At 38.2% G+C, this 24,515-nt stretch overlaps 1 protein-coding gene across 5 annotated transcripts; it reads right to left on the bottom strand.

Annotated features, from left to right (window-relative positions):
• Positions 1-976: 976 nt before the first annotated feature.
• Positions 977-22,984, bottom strand: NREP (neuronal regeneration related protein). Of its 5 annotated transcripts, none has more exons than XM_064642695.1 (5): positions 22,970-22,984; positions 22,192-22,239; positions 20,656-20,718; positions 6,654-6,731; positions 977-2,655 (listed from the first exon to the last, which is right to left on the bottom strand). In XM_064642695.1, the coding sequence occupies exons 3-5, from the start codon at positions 20,656-20,658 to the stop codon at positions 2,533-2,535; spliced, it is 204 nt and encodes a 67-aa protein (XP_064498765.1). In that variant the 5' UTR covers positions 20,659-20,718; positions 22,192-22,239; positions 22,970-22,984; the 3' UTR covers positions 977-2,532. The 5 variants fall into 5 exon arrangements, with proteins under 5 accessions (XP_064498765.1, XP_064498764.1, XP_064498762.1 ...); XM_064642694.1 differs by lacking the exon at positions 22,970-22,984 and adding an exon at positions 22,845-22,860; XM_064642692.1 differs by lacking the exon at positions 22,970-22,984 and adding an exon at positions 22,826-22,841.
• Between the last annotated feature and the right edge of the window lie 1,531 nt (positions 22,985-24,515).

Below are 24,515 nucleotides of genomic sequence, written 5' to 3'. Positions count from 1 at the left end.
TCCCTGCTTTGAAAGAAGATTCTATGTCGCTCTACCCGTTCCGACTTTAACAGCGACACTTAACTGTTTCTCATCATTTACATATCCTTATCAATGTATGCATATAGGTATACTGTTAGTACGAATACAGATATACTACAGATAGATGAAACTGCTTTGTAACCAGAGTTAGCTCTAGTCCAAATACACTGCTGTCTGTTGTGTTTCCTACAGAGATATCAGTGGCCATTTGGATCAGATGCTGTATGTGCATGGTCAGTATTCTGTGATACAGTCAAACTAACTGAACCGAACTCAATCCCTGTGTAAATTCACTCGATGGGATAGACAGTCAGGGCACATGGAATTGCACTTGTTTGGTCTCATGACTGGAAAATTTCAGGGGCAGATCTACATCTGGTATTAATTGGTAGCTCATTGCTTGTGTTTGGTTGTTTTTTTTTTTTAATGCCACTGTATCTGTTTTCTGTGCTATAACGAAACCAGTATATATTCTAAACCTTAGAAATGTGTGTGTTACTTTTCCACCACTAAAAATATTTTTAAGAGAGGGCTGTATCAACATTATTTTAAACTGTATTACATACACCAGGAAAATGACCTTTTAATCCAGTTTATCAGAGGTGAAAATGAAACATATTGTGTTTGCCACACACAGCCCCACAGTGTCTTCCTAGGATTGCTAAAATGGTATCAAGTGTCACATCTGACCCAAACTCTCCACAGTCTTGAAGACAAAGTATATGACTACCATTGTCCAGCAAGATATCATTTCCCAGATCCAGGTTTGGCATTCAGGCCACCTTAATAGCTACTTAGTAGCTTAATAGCTACTGCTTAGCATAGCTACAAAAGGAATCACCTTTTACTTCACCACATATTCCTGAAAATCTCAGAAGGTAGATGAAGAACAGATGCAAAACATCAGAAAAGGAGCCCTCCCTTTATTGCAATAAGGAAACAAAGACATCACAGCTACCCTTACAGCTTGCGTATTTATTGAACAAATCCTACTAAAATAGCTAAAATACATTGGGTACTTATAGTGCATTATTAAAGATCACATTGTTACAAAAGCCTGCATTTTCAGCAGTACACAACAACTATACATAAATGCCACGACTGCTGAATATTACTTCTTGCTCTATATACAGCACAACAGACGTATCTAATCTATTGGAAAATAAAAGGTATAAGGAAAGGGATACAGAAGGTGGGGAAGGGAAAGAAATCTAGGAAGTGCAGTGCATGCATTGGTATTTAACAGTCAGAAGCTAAGACAGTTCAGAACAAGGCCTGCCCTGTAAAAGGAAGAGCTAAAAGACAGAATTATATAAAAAATTAAGGTGGGCTTTCAGACTGTGTCTAACACAACAACACTCCATGAGTAGATGGTACTGCTTAGTTTTGTGGTTTGTGTTATTTTGTATTGATAGTAGTCTGGGAGCAAGAACAAAAATGTAAAGTCCACGTGTTGACAGGACTGTGGAAATGTACCCTTTCCCTTTAGGACTTCTCCTCCCAGAAATTTGCTGTATTTTTCTTACTATATCCCCTATTTTTTGGATTTGAAGAGGACATTAAAACTTGTCCCTTCTTTTTAAAAGGCTTGTAAGAAAAAAAGACAAAAATCAAGAGACTTTGAGAAGTTGGTGGAAAATTATTGCTCGTCTTTCTCCATAAGGTGGACAGGAGTCAGAAAGGAGATTTTATGTAAATTACAGTTTTGTGATTGCTCCCACTGTAACTGCATGTTTGTGAGTGGACACTGATAGGGAATCAGTTCCTCACTTGTATGCTATAAGTAGTTACTCACCTACAGCACTGAATAAGAAAGCCACACTGAAGACACAAGTAAACAAGTCAGTCCAGTCTAAAGAACAACATTCAGAAAAACAAAGTACCAACACCTTCTCAGAACATGGAAATAAAAAATAACTCCATCAGAGCTACCTTGCCAAGGAGCATATTTAAAGTCCAAAATAGCACCATTCATCAGTGTCTCAAATCCCGTGGCAGCATCACGATCACTTACCACAAGGAAACCATGAGTTTCATACTACTTCTATACATCAAAAGAGTACATGGATAAAATATAGAGATATACAGACAATCAATGAAAATAAACTACTAGGCTTGTTACATCTAAATGAAAAAAGGGGGACTCTCAGCCTCTGCAAGAAGCAGTTCAGGTTGGTGGAAATGGAGAGAGCTGTTAACCAGTTTCATGTGAGCTGTGGAGTTTGAGTAGTGGAAGACATTGTTGTGGTAGAACCAGGCCTGAGGGCCCACCTGTAATGTTTGTAAACATGGATTCACAGTGTGAAATTCTGAGAGCTTTCGCTTGAGTTAGAATGTTAAAAACTAGGTTTTATGGTACACATTTGTCCACTGTTATTCTCTAAAGCAAGGCTCAGAGTCCCATAGTTTCTTCTTACACTTGATGATTTACACAAAAACAATCCCCAAGATATGACACCATGACCTCATCAAACCCATACACCATATGTAATACGAATGGAGAAATAATGTTTAATAAGAGTAGAGGTAATTGATTTTGGTGAAGTGGCGTCCATAGCCATTTGCTGGAACCAGGCACTCCCCTTCCACATCACTTTTCTTGCGATTCACTTCCTTCGAGATGGGGAGATTCCCCTGTGGAGATGAAAAACTGGTATTAGCTGTGCTTCACAGAAGTCTGTTTGGTGGAGTCCCCCCTTCTCCTACCCTAAGGTTTACATAATTTCCCAGCTTTAGTTGAGAATTAAACATCTACCAAGCACGACTAAATCACCTATAAATACTGATGTTATGGAGAGCAAAGGATTGCTTGAAAACCAGGCAATTCTTGCACCATCTGAGAAAAACATGTCACTTGAGGATGAATGAGTGTGTCCTAGCAGCCAAAATGCAAGGGTTGAGCCAGGAACCACCCTCCACTGCTGAACTGGGGAATCTGGACATCTATTGCAGCTTGGGAGGCCTCAGCAATCCAAGAAAAGTCACTGGGAAAGAAGCCGTAGAGCAACAACCCCTTCTTGCAGGTCATCCTTACAATAGTCCTCGGAATTACTTTACTCACTTTTGCCCAACCAAGCCATTTCTATGCCCTTAATAACAGCTGAGGCAGCTTAGGTCTAAACCTGCACCAGCAGGTGCTGTGTGTGCAGGAGTTCTGGCACACAGCCGTGGCTGAAAACGAGCAATTATCTGTTCTGCACATGTGAAGCACAGAAGGCAGACACAGGGTCTCAATGCCGTAATGTAAAACTCAGAGCCATGAATTGACAGATGGCAGGCACCAAGCCCCTTTGGAAATATGGCTCAATACCAACCTGTGTAACCAAAACTTTAATGTTAATGGTATTATCTACCAATATATTCATTTGTTTGCTTGGTTTTTTTGAGCTCCAAGTTCCCTTTTATGGATCCACTTGATCTCCAACTTGACCTCCAACCTAGAAACGCATCTTATTTATGAAAGACCATCTTAAGTGAACTTTTTACAGTTTAGACCTCTTATCTTTAAAAACCTTACTGCTTAAGCAGCTAACATATACTAATAAGTCACCTCCCTATATTAATCCATTGAAAAGAGCACACTAAAGACCCTGCAGTATGTTTCTTGTTCTGGACAAGTAAGAAGATGATGGGCCATATAAGCCAGCTGCCTCAGACAGACCTTGTTTAACAATACATATTAATTGTGAATATTCAGTCAAGCATTTAAATATATATTTCAATTTAAGCCTTAGAATGAAGCCTAAAGGCCAAGCGTGTGCCTAAAGTACTTTGCTGATGTTATGCCACTATGGGTTCTGAAACAAAAAGAATTTGTTTAACTAGTAATGTATTGTAAGTATGGAAAAATAAATTGGTGGGTTTTGTGTTTAAGAGATTAGAATTGTAAAGGTGTTTTATTGCTCATATGGCTTGGGACATTACTGTGACATAAGCAGAATGCTTCTCTTTGTTAAAGAAATTGTTTTCTTCAGGTTCCATTTTTTCTGATCTGAGAGTTGTAAATTTATGAATTAGAAATTGAACACATGGCAGTTCCACAACTACCAGTAAAGTGCAATTTTCAGCAATTTTCCTTTCCTGGCTCTTCAAAGTCAGAATTTTTGCTGGGACGTCCATACCTGCTACATTTATTGTACTGGAAATTAAGTCACCCCATGGCTCTCCCACTGCCTTTATCACAGTTTACAGGATAAATTCTGCATTTAGGTAGAAGAAATCCTCATTGGGTTCTGCACTGCACACGATCAGGAGCAGTTTTCAGGTTGAACACAGAGCAAAATCCCTTGGTCTCGGTGGCCTCTTCCTTTGGGGCATCCAGAAATGGAGAAAAAGAGCAGACTTTGTACATATGCAGAAGGGCTCTGAAAGCCAGGGAAAGCAGTAGGAGTAGAAATATACTTTTGCTGGAACCAAACTGGGGACTTTATAAGAATTTCAAAATGAGAAAATACCATTTAAATTTTAGTGACTTCACAAACATGTTTTCTCACAGGACTCTTCCATCCTCATGATAATATTTTTACTTTTTTTTTTTTTAAATAAATTTGCTACTTATGCATCACTTACAGGATGTGAGAAGAAAACTAGAAACTTACAGATGCAAACAGGCGCACAGACCAAAGGTCTGGGCAAATTTCCAAAAGCATTGTGTTGGGCAGTTCCTTTTCAGCTGTAAAAACAATCTCAGTCCTGAAATTTTGCCATATAATCATGAGATAAGAAGTCCCATATGACTCTCTTAGGTCTAGAAATAAATTGTCTTTAAGAACTGTATCCTTTTACCTTTGTTGGTTGCATGAAAATAATAATTTTAAAAAAACACATCAACACTTTTATTTCAAATAATAGTTTTAAAAAATCTATTAATTTTACTTTATTCTTTTAGCAGTTGAGGTCTTTTGACATTGAGTAGGTAAAATTGTTCAGCTGAAGGACTGAAAACTTTGTGCAGTTTTCTTCAACAATTTATCCTAATTAATTTTATAGAACAAATGAAAAAAAATTTCTAAAGACATACAGATTCTGTCAAAGTTGATACTCTGCTGGAAGCTGGATTCTGTGCAACTAATATTCAAGTTACTTTTGAAGGTCAGTTGTGAATTAAAATTTGGAGCTGGTTCTAAAAGCTGGTCCCTGTATAAGCACATGTCAAATATCTTTTGAAGAATTATATAAGGGGTAGAAAAAACCACACTGTATTAAAAAGCAAGAATCCAATGACTATAAGGGGGAAAAGTATATAATACCTTTTGAATAGTTGAGAAACTGTTATCTGTTTACACAAACTTTTATTTTAATCTATGTACAGCACAAAACTGCAGCTATTCAGAAATCCTATATACTGCAGCATTGCTACTAACTATGCTGCACATAATTCACAGCTTCATTACTGTGTTTCAGGAGTAACTTTAATGATGAATGAGAACTTAGTAAAGCTGCTAATTTGAAATTTTGAATAAAACCCATCTAGTTAGCACACAGCTGATTCACAAAGTTAGCAAATTCACTTGATGCAAGTATGACCAGATACAGCAAATACTCTGGCATTGCTATCAGCCTATTCAGCTGAACTTTTGGAATACTGTGGCTGTTAAGAGTGGCAGTACTGCCATATATGTTAGTTTGAAGACTGGCATGCTGGCACATGAGTCTGAAAATAGCAGACTGCAAATAGTCTAGCTATAAATTTTAGAATTTCCTTTACAGAGAAAAAGTACGGAAAGTACAGTGTTATCCAGATGCAATAACAGCAGAGTTCTGTTAACAGGGAGCTGAAGTCTAGCTAATAACTTAAACTTAATCAAAACAATTTTCCATGTACTCTCTTCAGTTTACCACTTGATCTTTTCTTTACTTACTTGCTTCTTTTTTTTTCCCACCCCACAGATCATGAGTCAGTAATGAAAGGGAATATGAAAATAAAACATGTACATTCTGTGGTTCTGAATAACTGCTATACTTTTGCTATGCAGATTTCATATCATATCCAGTTTCACATTTATGGAGCCAGCAATGGTAACAGAATAAAAGCTTATGAATCCTGTCACATCTAAAGATGTGACAAGCCACATCTTCTGCCTGTATGTTGGGGTACTCCTTGTCAAACTCAGATGAAACCTGCCATGCTTTGTATGCTTGTTACTTAACAGGTAAAGCACAAGCAAAAAACTTAACAAAAGATAAACAACACCACATGGTTCCTCCTCCTGCATTGTCACTGACATTTTCATCTGCATTGCTAAGAGAGAATTGCAAAAATTAAGCATTCAAAACTCAGATGTCAAGCCTGTAAAATCATGAGACAGGCTCAAGAAATATGAGCTCTTGAAAATTATGTTTTCCTTCTGGTGTGTAGCCAGCACAAGTCCATGTTTTCTGCAAGCCTGAAGGCTAAAAACATAATTTTAAAATGAAAGCTGAAATCTTCAGTTAACTGCCTGGAACAAGGAGCCAAGGCTTTAAGAAAAACAGAGTAACATAAGACTCATGATGAAATCATGAGAGCTGGCTACTTTCTCAAAGCAGTCATAAAATGAAATCCATTGAAGTTGCAATTTAATTTTTTTCCAGAAAACTTTCATCTTAGTAAACTGTTTGTTATATGAAAGAAATTACATAAATAACTTTACCTTTGGAAATCCCCCATCCCCTCCACTGGTTGGAAAGATTTTCTGGCTTACCCAAGTCATTGACCTTGGTTGATAAACCTGTAGTGCAATAAATATATACAAGATCTTACTAACAAAGAGACATTCATTAAATGCAGTAAAGTTGTGTTCATATGACAGATCACACTACTAAAACCAAGTTTAATGTTAGTTGAGCTTGGCCCAGAGACCTAGCCATGTTTAACGCTTAGTACATATTTTTTGTAGCCACGACAACATCTGTCCCTAGAGCATTACAACTCTACTGTTTATGACAATCTGCATTCAAAAGGCTGTTTGGGAAAAAAAAAAAAAAAAAAAAAAAGGTGTACAGGATGCAATGTTTTAAATATCTTTAAAACTTCTGTATAAGAGGATGTCCATACTTTTAAACTTACTGAGGATATTGTGAGACAACATGCCCATTCTCTTCTTCCAGAAGTCGCTGGTAAAAGGCTATTTAATGAAGTTCATTACCTTTGCTGATGACTGCAGCAGACAAGAGCAACACACCTTTGATAATCCTTTCACAATGAACTGTGAACTAGAACTTTCTAAGATCATTGAAGAAGCTATAATTCTAAGTTAGTACCCTGGATTTTGCATGTTAAAAAAAAATCCAACAAATTATAAGATACATACAAAAAAATAGCTGGGAGCAGGATTCAATGTCTATAGAAAAATTTTCCTATGGACAATGGGTAAGATCCAAAGCTGTCTACTGACTACAGTGGGAGATTAGAGTGAATAAATGCTAAGCTAATGCACCTCAACTTCAGGATGAAGATCAAAACATCCTTCATCTTGGTCTCATGAAACACTGAAGTGGTGAACTACAAGTTACATACAATACTGAAGATCTTGAATTTATTTTCCTCCTGGTTCTTTCTTGTGGGCCTTTGGCATTTGGTGAATTGAACTCTTTCTGCGCAATATCTGGATGTCTAGCTGTCAATATTTTGAGCTGACTATTAAAAATTACACCATTCAAATTTGTTTGCACTTTAGGAATCAAAACTTGTATTGTCACTTAAATAACTGGTGGACCAGTTTTACTCACCTGCTTACTGCTGTACATATAATGAAACAAGAGGAATGATTTTATATCTGTGGAGATGTAAATTCACTATAAGTTGGCACAACTGGACTAGTTGTAGCTTAGAAAAATAATCAGAAGATTATTTAAATCATCTTTCCAACAGAAAGTGCTGAATTCTACTGTAAGGCAGAAAACAGAGATGGGCACAGAGCCCAAGGCAACACCTGCTTTCAGACATTCTCCCATGATTTTCTGCAGTACAAACCACAGTGCTTTCTCCCAGTTAAAGCAACAGATTTGATTTCATACCCTTGTTTTCAAGCCAGTTAAGCTCTCTGGGTATGTCTGACATAAAATAATTAATACATAGGACAGGGCGCTCTGTGAATTCATCAGTTAATGTTCACACTGAATATTTGAAACATTTGCATAAAAGACACCAAGTAACCTCTGAGTTCTCTAGTAGCTATTTATAATGGCTGATTACTCATTCTGCAAATATGTCTTGGTTTTATTGTGTAGTGGTATTTTTTGTGCAAAAACTCATGGTGGGAAGTAGCAATAGGAGTTCAGCTCTACCACAGGACATGCAGGTTCAAACCCGCAAAATATACAAAAATGTATATAGGAGGACAGAATAAGCGTCAGAATACAGTATTAGTCATTATGATGGATATGACCTTCTCTATTTTCCATGGAGCCTGAGATATACTTAGATTAGTCCATAGGCCATGTTAACCCCTTTAATAATTTAGTAGGAATAGAATGAGCACTTGAAGTCAAATGACAAAATAAAAATCCTCAAATTAATAAAAACTTAGAGGAACTGCAGTTTAAGGGTGGGAATGGGACAGGAGGGAAAAGCTGTAAATTGTAAGATAAACTCACGATTATGCTCCAGGGTTAAAAAAACCAAGCACCAAAACCAAACACCACAATCAAAATACCCTACACAATCCCCTGGTTGCCTCTCACAGAAATTTTCTGTAAAGAAAAAAACCATAATGTCCCATTTTCTTAATATTTCTTCAAAACAATTACTGTGGCCCATACTGGTAGATAATAATCACATGGATATATTCTGCATGCAGTAATTGTTCTGCTATGAGTGTACCAAAGTTGTGAATGGACAGCCAAAGAACTTTAAGTATCTGACTTGGGAGCAATGCTGAAAGAGAATCATGGTTTGGATCCTGACTTAGTAGAGGAAGATTCTGGAATGAAAAAAAAAATGCTGGTATAGAAAAGTCTACTTAAAACTTACTACAATCCACCAGGAAAAAGAAAATGAAATAAAAACCAAACCATGAGGTCTTGCTGTGCTACATGCTTTATAAATGCATAAACTACTTAGATGTTCAAATATACTGATAACTGGGGTGCTAGAAAAACACAGCAAGAACATTTAGTTAATTACAGCAGCTCAAAACAACTGATAATAATGTTGCAAGATGAGCTATAGGGAGAGGAGAAAGTGCAAAGCAATGTTCCATTACAGAGTAGGATGTAAGGGTTACAATATTCCAGCTGTTAGCATAAAGCAAACACTTCTAAATGAATGTTTCCATTGATACACACCAAATTGTCATTTCTTAGTACTTCCTGTGTGATTATTATGCAAGTTCAGGCTTGGCTTAAAAAACCAAAACTGTCATGATTCAGAACAGAATTACTGAGCTTTAGGAGGGACTGTAAACTGAAGTTACTGCAAGTCTACGCAATGTATAAGAGTCACACTGTGACTCATATTGATGGCCTCAGTATTTGATAATCATTAATTAAAAAGTTAAGCTAGTAAACTTCATCCATAAATTCAGAGTGGATCATCCCTAAATGTCTGACTAACAGTGTTACCCTGCTGGGATCCTGCCTTCCTGGCAGAACATGTGATATGCAAAACCATTCGCTCACAGTTGGAGAAGTTGGGGGAAAAAACCCACTGATCTGGGAAGAGCTGTTTGAGACTGTTCTACAGCAGCATGCAATTCTGCCTGGAACATTGAGGCCAACTTGAAATTGGGAATGATCTATTAAGATTATATTTTCAATTCCGTGGCCTCCAGTCTCTTGAAAGGATATAAATTATAAAATTTAGTGTTAAAGAAAAAGCAAAAGGGGAGCAAAATAAATGCTCAGTCTATTTATGAGCTCTTACAGCATCCAGGCTCCAGAACTACTTACTGATACTTTTTCTTTCAGAAACAGAAGGATCTCCAGAGTCATCTTTTCTCTTTACCCAACAGACTGAGAAACTCTTGCTATTGCAAAGACTCTGTTTTACCAACATTTCAAAAATTCAATTCCTGTTCTTCCATGTTAAGCCATGTCCTATTAAAGAGCAACAGTAGGGGAGCACAATCTTTTGCCCAGCTTTAAAACATACACACAAAATAATTTAACATAGCTGGACTAAATATACTGTATCAGTCACATAAAAATGCTGAAATTAATTTCTTGGTACCCACTCTTCATTCCTAGTCAGTAAGAGCGTCTTTCAAACATTCACATAGATTCATCAAGAGGGGAAAAAACCCCAGATTTACAGCATGCTAAACTTAGTAAAATGAGCATTCTCCTAATAACATTCCCGAAGTTTTTATAGTTATGAAACAATTAAGAAAGCCACTGGAATTACTTTTTCTATATTTCCCACTCATCCCCCCTGGTGGACCACAGCAGAATTCCTGTTCTCAAGTCTCATTCAAGGCTTACAGTGGTATTGAACTGCAGTCAGAGTTTCTTAACTAAAAGTTTATTAAAGACCAACTGCTCTGAGCAAATCAGCAACCAGCTTTTGTGAAGTTTCAGATAACTTCTTTGTCATATAAACCAATTTTGGGGGGCAGGGGGAGGGGGGAAATGAAAACAAAAAGGAAATTATGACAAGTAAACTAGAAATTCATTATTCCAAATAAAAGGTAATCTCTAGTAGTTCTGCAGTAGCTTGTAGGAAAACAAAACAAAACAAAACAAAACAAAAAACAAAACAAAACATAACAAAACAAAAAAAACCAAACCAAACAAACCAAAACAAAAACCTATAAGGAAAGGATTTCCTGTATGGATTAGTAGTCTAACAGCAGACACAGAAGGAACAGGGGACTAAAACAAGAGGTGTGTGTGGAAAAGAAGGAGAGAAAGAGGTGTGCTCTTTCTATCTGCAGCACTAAAATGACACTTGTGCAGCTGTGAGAACTGTCGCCCGTGTGTCTGTAGTGCCTAATTCAGAACAGAAAGAGGCCATCCTCTTACACAGTTCTCCTAAGGATGGGTTGCATAGCCAGAAAGGAATGCTACTCCTCCTTTCTGTACCTGTATTTCTTTCAAGTAGTTAATGGATTTTTGCACCACCATTGCTCTGTGTTGCAATGACACAAATCAATGAAATTGAGCTACTCAAGGAACATTTGTAAATTATTTCCTTTGTGGCTGGTCTCAGTATCACCGAAAGTGTCCAGATTTTCTTTCCAAATTAAGACACTATGTAATTTCTTTTTTGAAAAATTGTAACATAGTTGCCTGTGAAGTTTAAGCAGTTATAACTTTGCCTTTTTAAAAAAAAAAAGATTCTTAGTTACCAGCTGGTTAGAGCTGTACATCTACTTTCCCCAGCACATCCTACCATGAAGTTCTCAATTCCCACAAACGCCTCCCACTGCAGTAAAAAGTTCTCTTCGTAACCAAGGTCCCACAATCACAATCTAAATGCATAAACAGACAATCTTACTGCATCATGGCTTGAACACCAAATCAGTAGTTTTGTTAATGAAAACCTCACTAATTAATTTTAAACAAAACTGAAAGGAATTCTTTTGCTAGAATCAATGCCTTGCTTCTAGTGCTCCCATCTTCAGTAGTTTATTTTTAACACTGCTAGGAGAACATTATGAAAGCATATAATATAAATGTCCACATGTTCCAAACCTAGCACACAAGATTTAATACCTACAGCTGAATGGTTGCTGCTTCTTGAGAGTTTAGTTGGATGGCAGTGTGCTCCCAGATACTTTTTATTATCTGAACTTTCTGCAGAGGGCAATGATAAGATCACATCAAGAGTGCTCATCATTACTCCTTGTTTCAAAGAGTCCTTGAAGTTTTGATGAACCTTTGCTGTACTGAAGAAGCTGCACACATGATCAAATGGGATAATGCTATTGTGATAAGCTGACTGAAAAAGGCTCAGTGAGGAAGCTTTCCCTGTTGAAACATCAAAAACCACAACCTGCCCAAGTTAAAATGCAAGTTAAATACCTTAGTTTAATTAGTTAAAAATGCTGTGGTTTAACAGGTGTGAGGATTGTCAATTTTGCGAACTTGTTAGCTTTTTTGACTGGCTCTGCACCAAAAGTGTGAACCTGTGGTAGACGTGCAGTGGCAGTTACCCCAAATAATCTGATTTCATGTTTTCAATACACTGGCAGAGCAGCAAGTTTTTCTGTCATCCCTGTTTTCCAAATCAGCATCATGAACATTAAAAAATCAATGGGTGAAAAAAAAAATAGTTTACAAGTATCTCAGTTGGTTAATTCCAGAGTAAAGAAAGTTATATAAATGGTTTGAGAGAACTGATGAAGAATTATATGATGATTCTCCATCTGGATGGGATTGTTCCAAGTGTCCCACCTTTTTGGTGAGACTTTACCTGTCATTACAGTGATAATTAATACTTGGCATCAGCAGAATGTGACAGGACAACTGTACACCTGAATTTGCCTTTGACTTCTCTGCATCAGCATCCTCTGATGTCTTTGCCTTTTCATGGGGAAAATATTAGTGCAGCCTTTTATTCCTCCCCATTTGATGACTCAAACTCACAACCACATAGAGATGAAAAGACCTAAATGAGACAAGTATGCTTTTCCTTGCATCCCCCTCTCCACACTGCACATGAATTATAAAGTTTATTCATTAGGGGTTTTTTTGCAATCCTTGTTCATCACTTCTGCAATTTTTGTCAATTTCACAGAATAGAGTGTCATTTGCTTCTTCCCTACACAGCATAAGGAAGTGACCTTGGAGGTAGTTTTTCTAGATTTTAGTGAAAAAAACTTCTCATTTAAACCGGTCTTCATCTATCATTTATTTCATTGTTCTTAAGGTCTCTATTTTTCCATTTACACTGAAGTGTCTGCTTGTATGTAGTGTCCTACCTTGGGTCATCTGTATCATCTTCTTCGAAGAATTCACTCCTGTCCTCATCCATCTTATACAAGTTGCATCTTTTATATATGTACTTAGAGCATCCCATGACATAAAAAAGAAAATTGTCTGAGGGACTGTGCAAAATTTTCTAAATCATGCTTCTAAGACTAATGGGCTCTACTGCTGCAGAGTCCCTTGCTGCAGGAAAGGATGTTGGGTAGATAGTTTAGAACTCTGAACTTTGGTGTTCAGAGCAAGCACATTTTCCACATCTCTTACATGACCACTGGTCTCCAAAACTGGGTGAGTATGGTGTTGAGGAGGGGGACAACACAAGCTGATCAAGCTTGTGTGTAGAGTCAGCAGACTTCTGCCCAATTCTTTATCTGGTAAGAATCCTAAAATGAAATTTTAGCTGTCTTCTGGCATAAATGATTGAATGAGATTCATTATGGAAAACACTTTCTAATTTTCCCTGGAGAGGAATCCATCCCACACTACCTGAATGTAATGCAATTTTTAGGGAGAGAGATCAATTTGCAATAGTCAGGATGAATCTGGTTTCTGTGCTACAAGTACTGTCATTCTGCTTTTTTATTTCATTAATATGCAAAAATCATTGCAAAGCACTGTTAATGTTTATCATGCATGCAAATAATAAGAGAAAAAAATCAAATGTTATATTGTGAACACTGTCATAAATGCTCCTCTAAATTCTGACTGAATTAATGAATTTTAAAGATACTGATTACCAGAGTATTGCACTCCTTGGAAGAGAAAGAAATGCATTTATTTCAGAACAAAAATAAAAAATAAATTTATATTATATGGAAAGTTCCATGAAGCAATAAAATGGCTGCAAATCACTTTATTCCTCCGGTAAATTTCTGTGCATGTACTCTGAGATCATAAAACATCACTGAAATTATAATAAGCAAATGAGAGCCCTCCAGAAAACTGAACTCAGAGCCCAGTACAACCCATCATATTTCATCTGTTTGCCTCTGTACTGCAGTGGTCCTTTTTGTTGTTTCACTTAACATTCAACACACAGCAAAACAACAATAACAAACCTGAGAATTAAAACAATGTTCAAGTTCTCAGTCAATTGCATAGGAGTTTGTAATTTGCTCTTCAAGGGCAATAAGGTAGAGTTTAATTAGTAACTATTTGCATCTACACCTAATGGTGACTGCAGAACAAGATGCATGAGCAAGTCTCTTGCTATAAAATCAGGTGAATACACAGCATGGGAGCAAAATGCTGGACCAAAGGCTGCATAGTTAAATTTTTCAGTAGTTTCGTATTCAACATTGACAAATTACTTGAGCAACAGAGGAGGAAGAAAAAGAACATGGTCACAGGCCGAGCAAAAGGTTCATTTAGTCCAGTCTCCTCACTCCATTGAGTCTTAATCTTAATAGAAAGACCACAAAAAAGGCCATTAGGTAATCATGAAGAAAGAATGAGAACAGTCAGGCCAGAATAGTGCTTCTCCTGTGTGCCCTCTCAGACCTAGCCCTGCAGTTTTGGGGTACACAAAATGTATACACCAAGCAGACTCAGAAGTGTTTCCTTTTTTAATTTCCTATAAATTTTCTAAATTAATAATGGCCTGAATACTGTAGCTTACAGAAGACTCAATAGAGTGTTTTGGACTGAAACTGCTTTTCTCACACATACCAGAAAGATAACCAGCAATCCAACAACTGATGCTGTTCCCCAAGCAGTGGCAAGCTCGCTGCCTCTGCCTTTGAGATGCCAGCCCCTTGACCAAGCAGCATGTTTCAGGCCAGCATTAGGAGCCCCAGCAGTATTCTTGGAAATGGGAGACAGAATCACATTGTACAGCCAGTACTTACCTCATTAAAAGGGTTGTAATGACCACAGATGATTGTAACCAGTGCTTGAAAGCACTATGGTACATTTACCTGAAGTCTCCATATTATCAGCCTCTAGTACCATCTAATGGAACTAAGCGCTATTCCAGATACAAAACTACAAAGTGTATCATGTGTGCACTGTAGGCTGAAAGTAACAAAATGTCTGTGGATTCTAGGACTCGTATAACAGAAACACACAGGGAAAGAACTTTTGCTGCCAAGTATTCCTTCTGGGGTTTTCCAAGTTGCCTTATATAATTACTCAGCTGAGAAATTAAGGGTAAGGACGCATACCAATATTTCCACAGGATTTTCTTTTGCCAGCAGGAATAGAGTTATGTAAACTCATGTTCTTTTATGACAGTGATTTAGGTACAGTCATGTGAAAATGAAGAAGGAAAATTTGTTCCTCTCTAACCTGGCCTTTCTGACTAACTCTGTGGTGCCAATGTGTGCCTTCTAAACATCAGTGCTGGAAGAGTTCAGTTCTTTCTGATAATGTACATATTAAGCCAAGGCTTAAAACACACAAATTTCTTATTACTTTTTTCAAATTGGTCCCACATAAATATGCTAAGCTAGTAGACAGACAATCAGATTAGTGTTAACAAAATTGATCCACAGACACTTCTTCCTGTAGGATGAGAAAATCCTACTTATTCTGAGGGTGTGGGGGGTTTTGTGTGTTTTTGTTTTGTTTTGTTTTGTTTTTTCTTTTTTGTTTGGTTTTGGTTTTGTTGTTTTTCGGTTTGAGGGGTTTTTTTAATGCAGTATTTACAGAAGGAAACATCAGGAATCCTCCCAGCAACATGTACATAGGGATTCATTCAGTAATGCTGCTGTGAATTTGCCAGATCAGAAGTGCAAATTGAATTGCATGTAACACTCAAACAGTGACTCATACTATCATTCTACTTTAAACGTTTGAAAATAACATTTTTGCATCTTTCTAGATCACACCCTCAACCAATGTGGTTTAATGAGGTGAAAAAATACTTGAAATAAAACCAAAATACAAATAGTTAAAATATTTTTTATTAAAATATCCTGTGATGGCCTTAGATCCCAAGTCTTAAAAATCGATGTCATAACTGTAGTGTTAAAAGATATATATACTAATTCTTATTTCTGATTTTCCAAGATTTCAGCCTTTGAGAAAAGAGTTAGTAAAGCTTTTTCCTGGATCTAGTATTATGCAAACCTCCCATTCCATGTGTCAACACAGTTCTGTTCAGATAAAGTACGCTGGGGCATAGTTATAAAATTTTAGCACCCAGTGTGTAAATGTTTGTGACTGAGTAGAAACATGTATATACAAGGTTTTTGTCTTTTAATGTACATATGAGCTGTACCACAGAACTATCCCTACTATCTATAGCTTTGGGCAAATATTACTTCTTTTTAAGCCCTTCTTTTCTACTCATAATCAACTAAAATTGTGTTTCCTGCTCAGTTGAACAGGTGACTTGATAGAAGTTTTGCAAAAATCATTCTGTGTTTCTGCTTATAAATTTTGTAAGCTGGAAAGCTTTAATTCTCCTAAACTTTTCAAGAATCAAGTAACACTGAGCACACTGTACACAATGTATTGTTCATGCACAATACATAAGCATAATAAAAAAGCACAATATACACATTCAGATGGCCAAAACTTCTAGCTTTCACCCCCAATCAAATTTTCTCAACCAAATTCTACCCATGTTACACATGAACAGAAGAGGGTCTGATACAGTTCTACAGGTCCTATGTAGCTCTGAACTACCATAAAAGAGATTCCAGTTCCTGTGCCAGGTTTGGTAATAATCAACAAAGTATGAGTTTTTTGACACCAGACCAAGAGCTGCATTTGTCCAGTGTGTGCCGTGTGTGTCTAGAGACATAATGTCTCATTCTAGTATCTTGGTCTTTTTAATTTTTTTTCCTCAGAGCATATAAAAGGTTCCAAATAATGCCTCTGCCAGACCGATTCTAGGCTCCATTCTCCACTGATAACCCTAGAGTTATGAAGAGCTGTTCTAACCAAGGTGGAATCATTTCACAGGCACAGAAATTTACGAAATGTAAAAGACATCTGCATGTAACTCCCTGGAAAAAAGGTTTATAATGACTAAACTGGGATGAAATCTTAAACATAGACTTTCTTTCATAAATATCTTCATCTAACTTAAATTTTATTATGAATTTCCCTGTAAACCCTCTACCCCCTTCTGAAAAAAAAATAAATTAATGGAATTATGATTCTTTTCAACCAAATGCAGGTTGTCACTTCTTTCTCTCTGACTTAATGAAGAAGAGCTTTTCTCCCAACTGTTTTCACTCTGAAAGGTCACCATCCCATATTTCTCTTTTTTCCACAAGTAAAACTATAAAATGCAGAGAATGTAAACGACAGAATAACCTCAGAACAGATGCAGTTCAGGCAAGGATATACTACGGGAAGCATTCGGCCCAAATGACCTACTTCTGGGGCCTTTTTGCTTTGGGATGACACAGCTGTACTGCACAACACCTAGCCTGGAGATTCCAGATCATTGGTGACTAAGAAAAAACTCATCTAATGGTAATCATCTAATGGTGGTAAGTCAGAATTAAATTAATGATCTGCTCTAGGTTGTCTTTTGTTTATTTTCATATGGGTCAAAATCAAATTATTAAGGATCTGTTGACTGATACGCATTTTTATTAGTATTGTCAGTTTAAATTCCTTAGCTCCTGCAAGGCAAACCCTCAAAACTGAACCTGAAATCCAGAAGTGAACCACAATGTGAGATGAAAAAAACACACCTGAGTGCTTTAGAAGCAAACAGACCCCTTCATCAAGTGTCTAAACTGATGGTATGATTTCTTTCTTTAAAAACAATCATTTACCATTAATAAATAACCAAAAAACCCCACCACAAACAGTAACCTGTCCCTGGTTTTGCTAAGAGCCTTCTTTGAGGTCAGAGAAAACTGGAATTAAGACTTCCTTACTCTCTGAAAAGTTCCTTTATTTCAATGGTTGGATCACTTGGGGAAGAAAAAATTTTTAAAACTATTCTTTTTTCTTCTTTTTTAGTTAGAGTCTGTTTTTCCACTTTAAATAGCACTCAATTTTTAGTTTATATTTTGTCATTCAGCACTTCCCATGAAGGTGGTGTACAGAAATTCTAGCATTTCAGATGGAAATAGCACTTAAACACCTCAAGATTTCACGCATTGCACATAAATATAAAAGACTCTTTCTCCCTTAAGGTAGACACTTATGGAAATATATGCACAGGTTAGAACAGATCCTCAAATGGCAGGTGTTCTTGTGTAAGATGGCTCAAAATGTCCATGAATTAATATTATTAGAAGGCGAGAAAGTACAGTCTTCTGCCTATTTCTATTTAAATTCAAGATGTTGTTATTATACAGCTCCAAGAAAGATTGATTAATTAACCAGGTATGAGGAAATTCTAATTCCAAGTCTAGAAAAAGAAGCAGCATTGGAAACTAGTCTGTTAAATTATTTGCTTTTACTTGTAAACTTTTTAAGAAACATTTTTTGGAAAAAGAACATTAGGAAACAGTAAGACTGAAGTTAAAGCAAGAATTCATTTGTTCTCACTTACCAAGTTCATCAGAGTCCTAAACTCCCAATTTTAACTGTAAGCTTAACTAAATAATTAATGAACTTCCAGTTTAGCAAAGAAATAAGCAAGCCATTTCCCCCCATTTTTAGAGGTTTATCGCAGTCTGGTGACTCCAACAGCTGAATTTTCACTGACCAGTGAGAGCAGAACAGAGCCTTTGCATATGCTGTGATATTAAAAACAAAGTCAACACTTTTACCATTACATCTTTCAGCACAGAGAGTGTTGATATGTGAAGAATAATATTTTCTGCAAATTAGTGTGGCTAGGGAGATATTTGCAATTAATACAAGAAATATGCCAAAGACAAGTGTGTTCATTACTGCAAGAAAAGTATGTCAGTGGTCTGGTTTAGAATTATGTTCAGTGTTAGTGTGCCGGAAGTGAAGGAAAGGGAAAAAGAGGTGGTGGTAGGAGAAGAGATTCTGCCCAGTATCACATCTTAAGTAACCTTGCAATTTGGGGCAAAACCTAATCTTTCTTACATTTTAATTCTGATCACAAAAAAGAAGTTGAACTAGGCCTTTTCTTGACAAATAAAAAACTTTTAGAAACAGCTAAATGAGATTTTTATTTATGTTACACTGCAAAATAAACAATAGGACTAGAAGGTGGGTAACGACATTTTATTTTTTGCATTTGGATAGCTCTAATTTGTATTTTATGTTCTAGTCCAGAGACTGGTTTAACAAAACTTATTTCATTGACTACTACAGGAACCTTGCTAGATTTATAGAACCATCTGCTGGTAAAAATCAGCAGCTATTTTACGCCTAACTAGATTTAAAATAATCTTTTGTTCCATAGATAGGCATATATTGCGCATAGCAGCCTGCATAGCATCTAAAAATGTGGGCTGATTGTCACCTTGGTGTTGGTAGGAAAACAGTTGCCTTATCCAATATTCCATAGTTGTGTGAACAACATGTATTTTAACATGATTTCCATTCACAGTTTAAGTGAATAATTTCCCTTTTAATTCCCCACCCCCATCTATTCATTTATACACAGATGATCAAAGCACTTTGATGAAAGTAGGTTCCAGAATAGACTAAAACTCCAGAATTTGCAAGTTTATTTTTGCAGAGAGAAATTATATTAAACAAGGAGCCAAAAACAAAAGCAAAGCCTTTATAATGGAGAATGTATTTGCTTATTTTAATAATCCCCTCTCCCCCAAATCGAAACAACCCCAGAACCAGACATGATAATATTAATGCAAGAACCAGACAAGGATAATATTAATGCAATAAATTCAACCCAATCCTAATAAGAGTATGTCCCTGAGAACCTCACATTTTGGAAAATATTCTGTGTTAATGTACATCCTATGCAATGATGCTTCAAGCACTTCTCCATACAAATTAACAGGTGTTTGGCCACCATATTATAACATAGCGCCCAAAACACATCACATTTATGTCAGGACAGGTTTTGAGATATGCTCCAAGCAGTAGTTGCACCTTCAATCAAGAATGCTACGATAACAAACCATCTAAACTAAATCGGCCTATTTTGAGCCCTTTTTCTGCAAAAAAAATATTATCTTTGTCCTGCTGATGCTGAGACAGTCCTTTGCAGAGAATACCATATTTAGATGTATAATGTTTCATCCCTCAAATTGGTTGTTTGTCAGCAGCAATATCTCAGAGTTCAACATATGGGCTTTTATCACTAAAGACAAACACAATTAACATTGAAGGAAACAGGTTATTGTTCAATAAATACATTCCAACCAAGTGCATGTAAGTTCAGTCAGGTTTGAGGCCTAGTCATTTTTTCTGAAAGAGATCTGTGTCACAAAGAAATGTTACCCTTCTGAAAACATTACCAAATAAGAAAATTTAATTTGCCTCTTAAGCACTTCCCTGAAAGACTAACATTAAATATGTTTCATTTACTCAGTGCATTAAATATGTTTCATTTACTCAGACCTATTTATTTCTTTTTTGGAAGGAAGGTGTCAGAGTTGACACTATTGGATATTGTTTTGTCTGCATATATTGCTACATGTGTTATGATGTGTATTTTTCACAGTAACCTAAACATTTCTTGTTTCAATTAAATAAGCTTTACTGCACAAAGAAGGATTTCAGATTTTTATTCAAAGGTTGCAAGAAAATAAAAGATCCAACATAAGGAGGTTTTCAGAGTACATCAGTATTGTATGGCAAATCCCCATAGCCTCAAAAAGTATGTCTTATAAAAGTCATATTAATAAATGTGTATCGGGAACAGGGAAATAGTGTTTGTATTTATACAAAAAAAATTGATTCTGTGCTAAAGCAACTGATTCTTACCATTTTTAGATTCTGTTAAGTCTTGGGATTGCAGTTTCTCTCAAGTAGCACAAGGAGAACAATCTGAAAAATTAATTAAATTAATTTTAAAAAAATTAAAAATGGAAAAAAAAAAGTAACTCCAACAGTCACCATATTTAATAGGTATTTTTTTCCAGCCTAACAGTGAATGAACCAAGTATTAACTTCAGTAGTTAAGATTAAAGTCATGCAAATTATTCTAACCACATAAATGGTTATGTATCATGCGTTTCTGCACTTCAGTGGTCTGTAGGCTTAAATATAGGACAAAGGAATCCCTGGTACCTGGATTTGCAGAACTCTATGCTATTCTTAGCACTAAGTACATTTCTGAAGAGCTGTATATCTAATGGCTAACACAGGCAAAAATCTGTCAAGAGGACAAAAAGCTGTCACTGTATGCTTACAGTAATTGCGGTCCATTGTTCCCAGGCAAACTACAAAGTGTGGGTTTTTGCAATCAAGGAACAAGAATAACACAATGTAACGGCCCAGAGACTAGGTATTTTTGGAAATGGCACTGCATTATATAACCTCCAGTTTTCCCCCTCTCTCTCTGTTCCACAACCCCCCTCTATTTTAAACAGGGAGAGAAAAAAGAGTAGATCCTACCTCATTTACCTTAAATTATCACTCTCTTAATTGACTGAATTTGTAGCATACCTCCTTTATCAGTTGTCTCATAATGACAAAAAATTTAAGTCCTCTTCTATTGATTATATATTTCTTACCTTTAGCGTGTATGTATGAAATGTAATTAGGTATGAGTCATATGTGTACACAAACACACACATACATACTGGATTAAAAACTGCAAACTCTTATATCCATAAATGTACATAGAAACGTTTGAAAGAAAGCAGCACATCATTACATGTTCAGTAAAATATGGTTTGTTTTGGTTTTGTTTGGCTTTTTTTTTTTCTCAGAAGAACCACCCAAAATTTAACTGCTGCAGATGCAAAAACACAGAAGGCTGTTGCAAGAATGACTGCTTTCTAAAAATAAACCCCAGCAGCCTGAGAGGAATCTAGTGTCAGGTCGGAGAAGAGGGAGATTCGTTTCACAAGGGAGAAGAAAGGAGATGATAAACCTATCCTAGAGCCTTGCATGCATGCTAACAAAGCCAAGTGCATTCGGTTCAAAAATACGTTTTGGTGTTTGCAGAGTGCAAATGCAAGAAAAAAGGAAAACATTATAGAAAATCACTGCTCATCTCCCCTTGCATGTGTGCGGAAAAATCCACAGCCTAGAAATCCAGCCTTAAAGCAGAAAGACAAAGAGTTAAAGACATATACTGCACGTTTTCTCATCTTCTTTTAAAAAGACTGTTTGGAAATGTGCACGGAGAGAGGAAAGCCAAGCTGCAGCAAAGTCCGGCTAAGGACAAAAAGAAATGAAAAGAAACAGAAAGACGCAGAGAGAGGAAGGGGGGAAGGGCAGGGGGGCAGGGAAAGAGAGAGGGGATTAATTTGAAAAAATAAAATTCTGTGGATTGGAATTGCATATACTTACAGACAAAAGCCCCCGGTCCCTGCTCACTTTCTGTCCTTTCTACATGATCTGAAACACAAATGTGGATTAAAAAAGGGCAGCATGCTACAGAAGGGAATTTATAGTTGGGGGAGTGGAGAGAGGGTAGGGGGTGTGGGTAAGAATGACTGCACCTCTTCCAAAGTGCAGCCTCGGAGAAAAAAAGAAAAAAGGGGTGGGGGTGGCTGGGGGAAAGTCTCTCTCTCTCTCTCTCTCTCTCTCTCTCTCTCTCTCTCTCTCTCTCTCCCTTTCCCTTTCCCTCTCCCTCTCTCTCGGGCTGGGTTTTGCTTGCCAGGGCTGGTTATACTGAACAATGAGCTAATTCTGATGGTAGCTGGCCAGCTGCCAGCTCCATTCCCCCCCCACACACACCGCCTTACACATACACACTCCCCCTGCCCGCCCGCCCGCCTCCCCCCGCACGCTGCTGCAGCGCCAGACTGCTTAGTCTGCAATAATCCGCAGCCCCGCGGCCCGCCCTTTCCCGATGTCTGGGAGCCGCGGCCGCTCTGCGGGGTGTGAAGTCGAAGGAGCCCCCGGGACAGCCGGTGACCTGCTGTCTCCAGGCCATCCCGCACCCCCAGGGCGACCCCGCCCTCCCCGAGCCATCCCGCACCCCTCAGGCCATCCCGCACCCCCTGGGCGGCGGCCAGGGCGGGCGGGGAGCGGGGCCAGGGCGCTGCGCAGAGGCGCGGAGGGGCGGAGGGATGGAGGGGTGGGAGGGGGAAGGCAGGGAGCAGCTACGGACTGTAATAATAACCCTGCAGCGGCTGCAAAGGCCATCTGAGGAGAAAGGGGAGGGAGATGGAGGCAACCGCCCGCCTGCCGCTTCGCCTCGGCTGTGCCTGTCTGGGAGGGGAAAAGATGGTGGGCGGGGAGGATGGGGAGCGCCGTGGCACGGGCGGGGCAGTGCGGTACTGCTCCGGGAGCCCGGGGATGAGGGGAGGGGGGACGCAGCCGGTGGCCGGAGCTGTCCTGGTCGTGCGGAGCTGTGCCGGGCACGAATGCGGGGACAGATGCGGGGACACCGCGGGGAGGGAGCGCAGGTTCGCCCCGCAGTGCTGGCGAGAGCACTCGAGGGGTTCTACCGGGGCTGTCACGGAGTGGTGGCACGGGATTGGCAGCAGCGATGGCATACATTGTGGTAATCATTCCCGCAAGCATGGGACGAGGGACGAAGGCAGCCCAGCGAAGGATATCGACGCGACACAAAAGACCCCGCGAAGGCTCTCCCCGCTGTAAAGGCACCTGAGAGATGGTGCAGTGTGGGCACAGCGTAATCAATCTCACCTCGAAATGCTATACGGCGATATATGGCTTAAAAGAATAGTGAAACACGTGTTGAGGTTCCCTGTTACCCTGCAGGTTATGAAGGCACCTTCCTCGGGGTTAATAATGCCCAGGGCAAGAGTGATTAAAATGGTATGAAATCATATGTGATGCGGGCTAATCGAAGATTAAACCTTGTCTATCAGGCCTGGGTTACAAGCAGCTAACCTTGTTTTTCAAATCCACTTGTGTTTAAGTCCCCATGAAACTGCATTATTCTATGGTCTAAGTAGGATTTCCATTTGTTGAGTGGAAGCAGCTCGCTAGCATGTCTCTGCACCTTCCTGACCAGCTACTATATCTTTGGGAATGCTTTGCAGGCCTGCCAGCTTAGGGAAAATTCAGCAGCTGGAAGGGAGAAATATGGGACATAAGCGGCCCCTGATATTTAAACCTCTGGTAAGCTGTTATAATAATTCTAAGTTTAGTGCAGAAGAATCAGATTATTCGCCTCAAAAAATACAGTTACTACTACTCATGTCTGTTCAACTGCTTACCTCCTCCACAGATTTCACTGATCAGCTGTTAGGACCGAAATACAGTAGAGCTTGTACGTTTGAACTTTATCTTGAGATAGTGGGGGGGTTTGTTTGTTTTGTTTTGTTTTTTTCTGAATAATAAATATGGGCCCAGTGCAGGTAGCAGTCCTTCATGGTATACACTCAGGTGAAAGCAGTGGGTTTTGTCTAGTTTAGGTGCGTTGCAAAAATAGATTCTTGCACCCAGTGTGCAAAAGGCTGATCATGCACAGAGTGGAGGTATTTGATGTACTGGCAGTTCTGCACAGAAAGGGGCGCTGGGTGGCAAATCCACAAAGACAGCATCACAACTGCCAAAACTTTTCACTGTTGATACTGTTTAGCAAACAAAGGCATTAATGTTCCTTGGCTACAAATTACCTAGTTCTCTTATTAAGCAGTATTCTATTTTCTGTTGGTTAACGATTCTCTCACTTCTCATGTTAATTAGTCTGCTTG

The sequence above is a fragment of the Pseudopipra pipra genome, chromosome Z (genome assembly GCF_036250125.1).
Source record: "Pseudopipra pipra isolate bDixPip1 chromosome Z, bDixPip1.hap1, whole genome shotgun sequence".
Lineage (NCBI taxonomy): Eukaryota > Metazoa > Chordata > Aves > Passeriformes > Pipridae > Pseudopipra > Pseudopipra pipra.
This window is presented reverse-complemented; position numbering and strand designations above follow the sequence as displayed.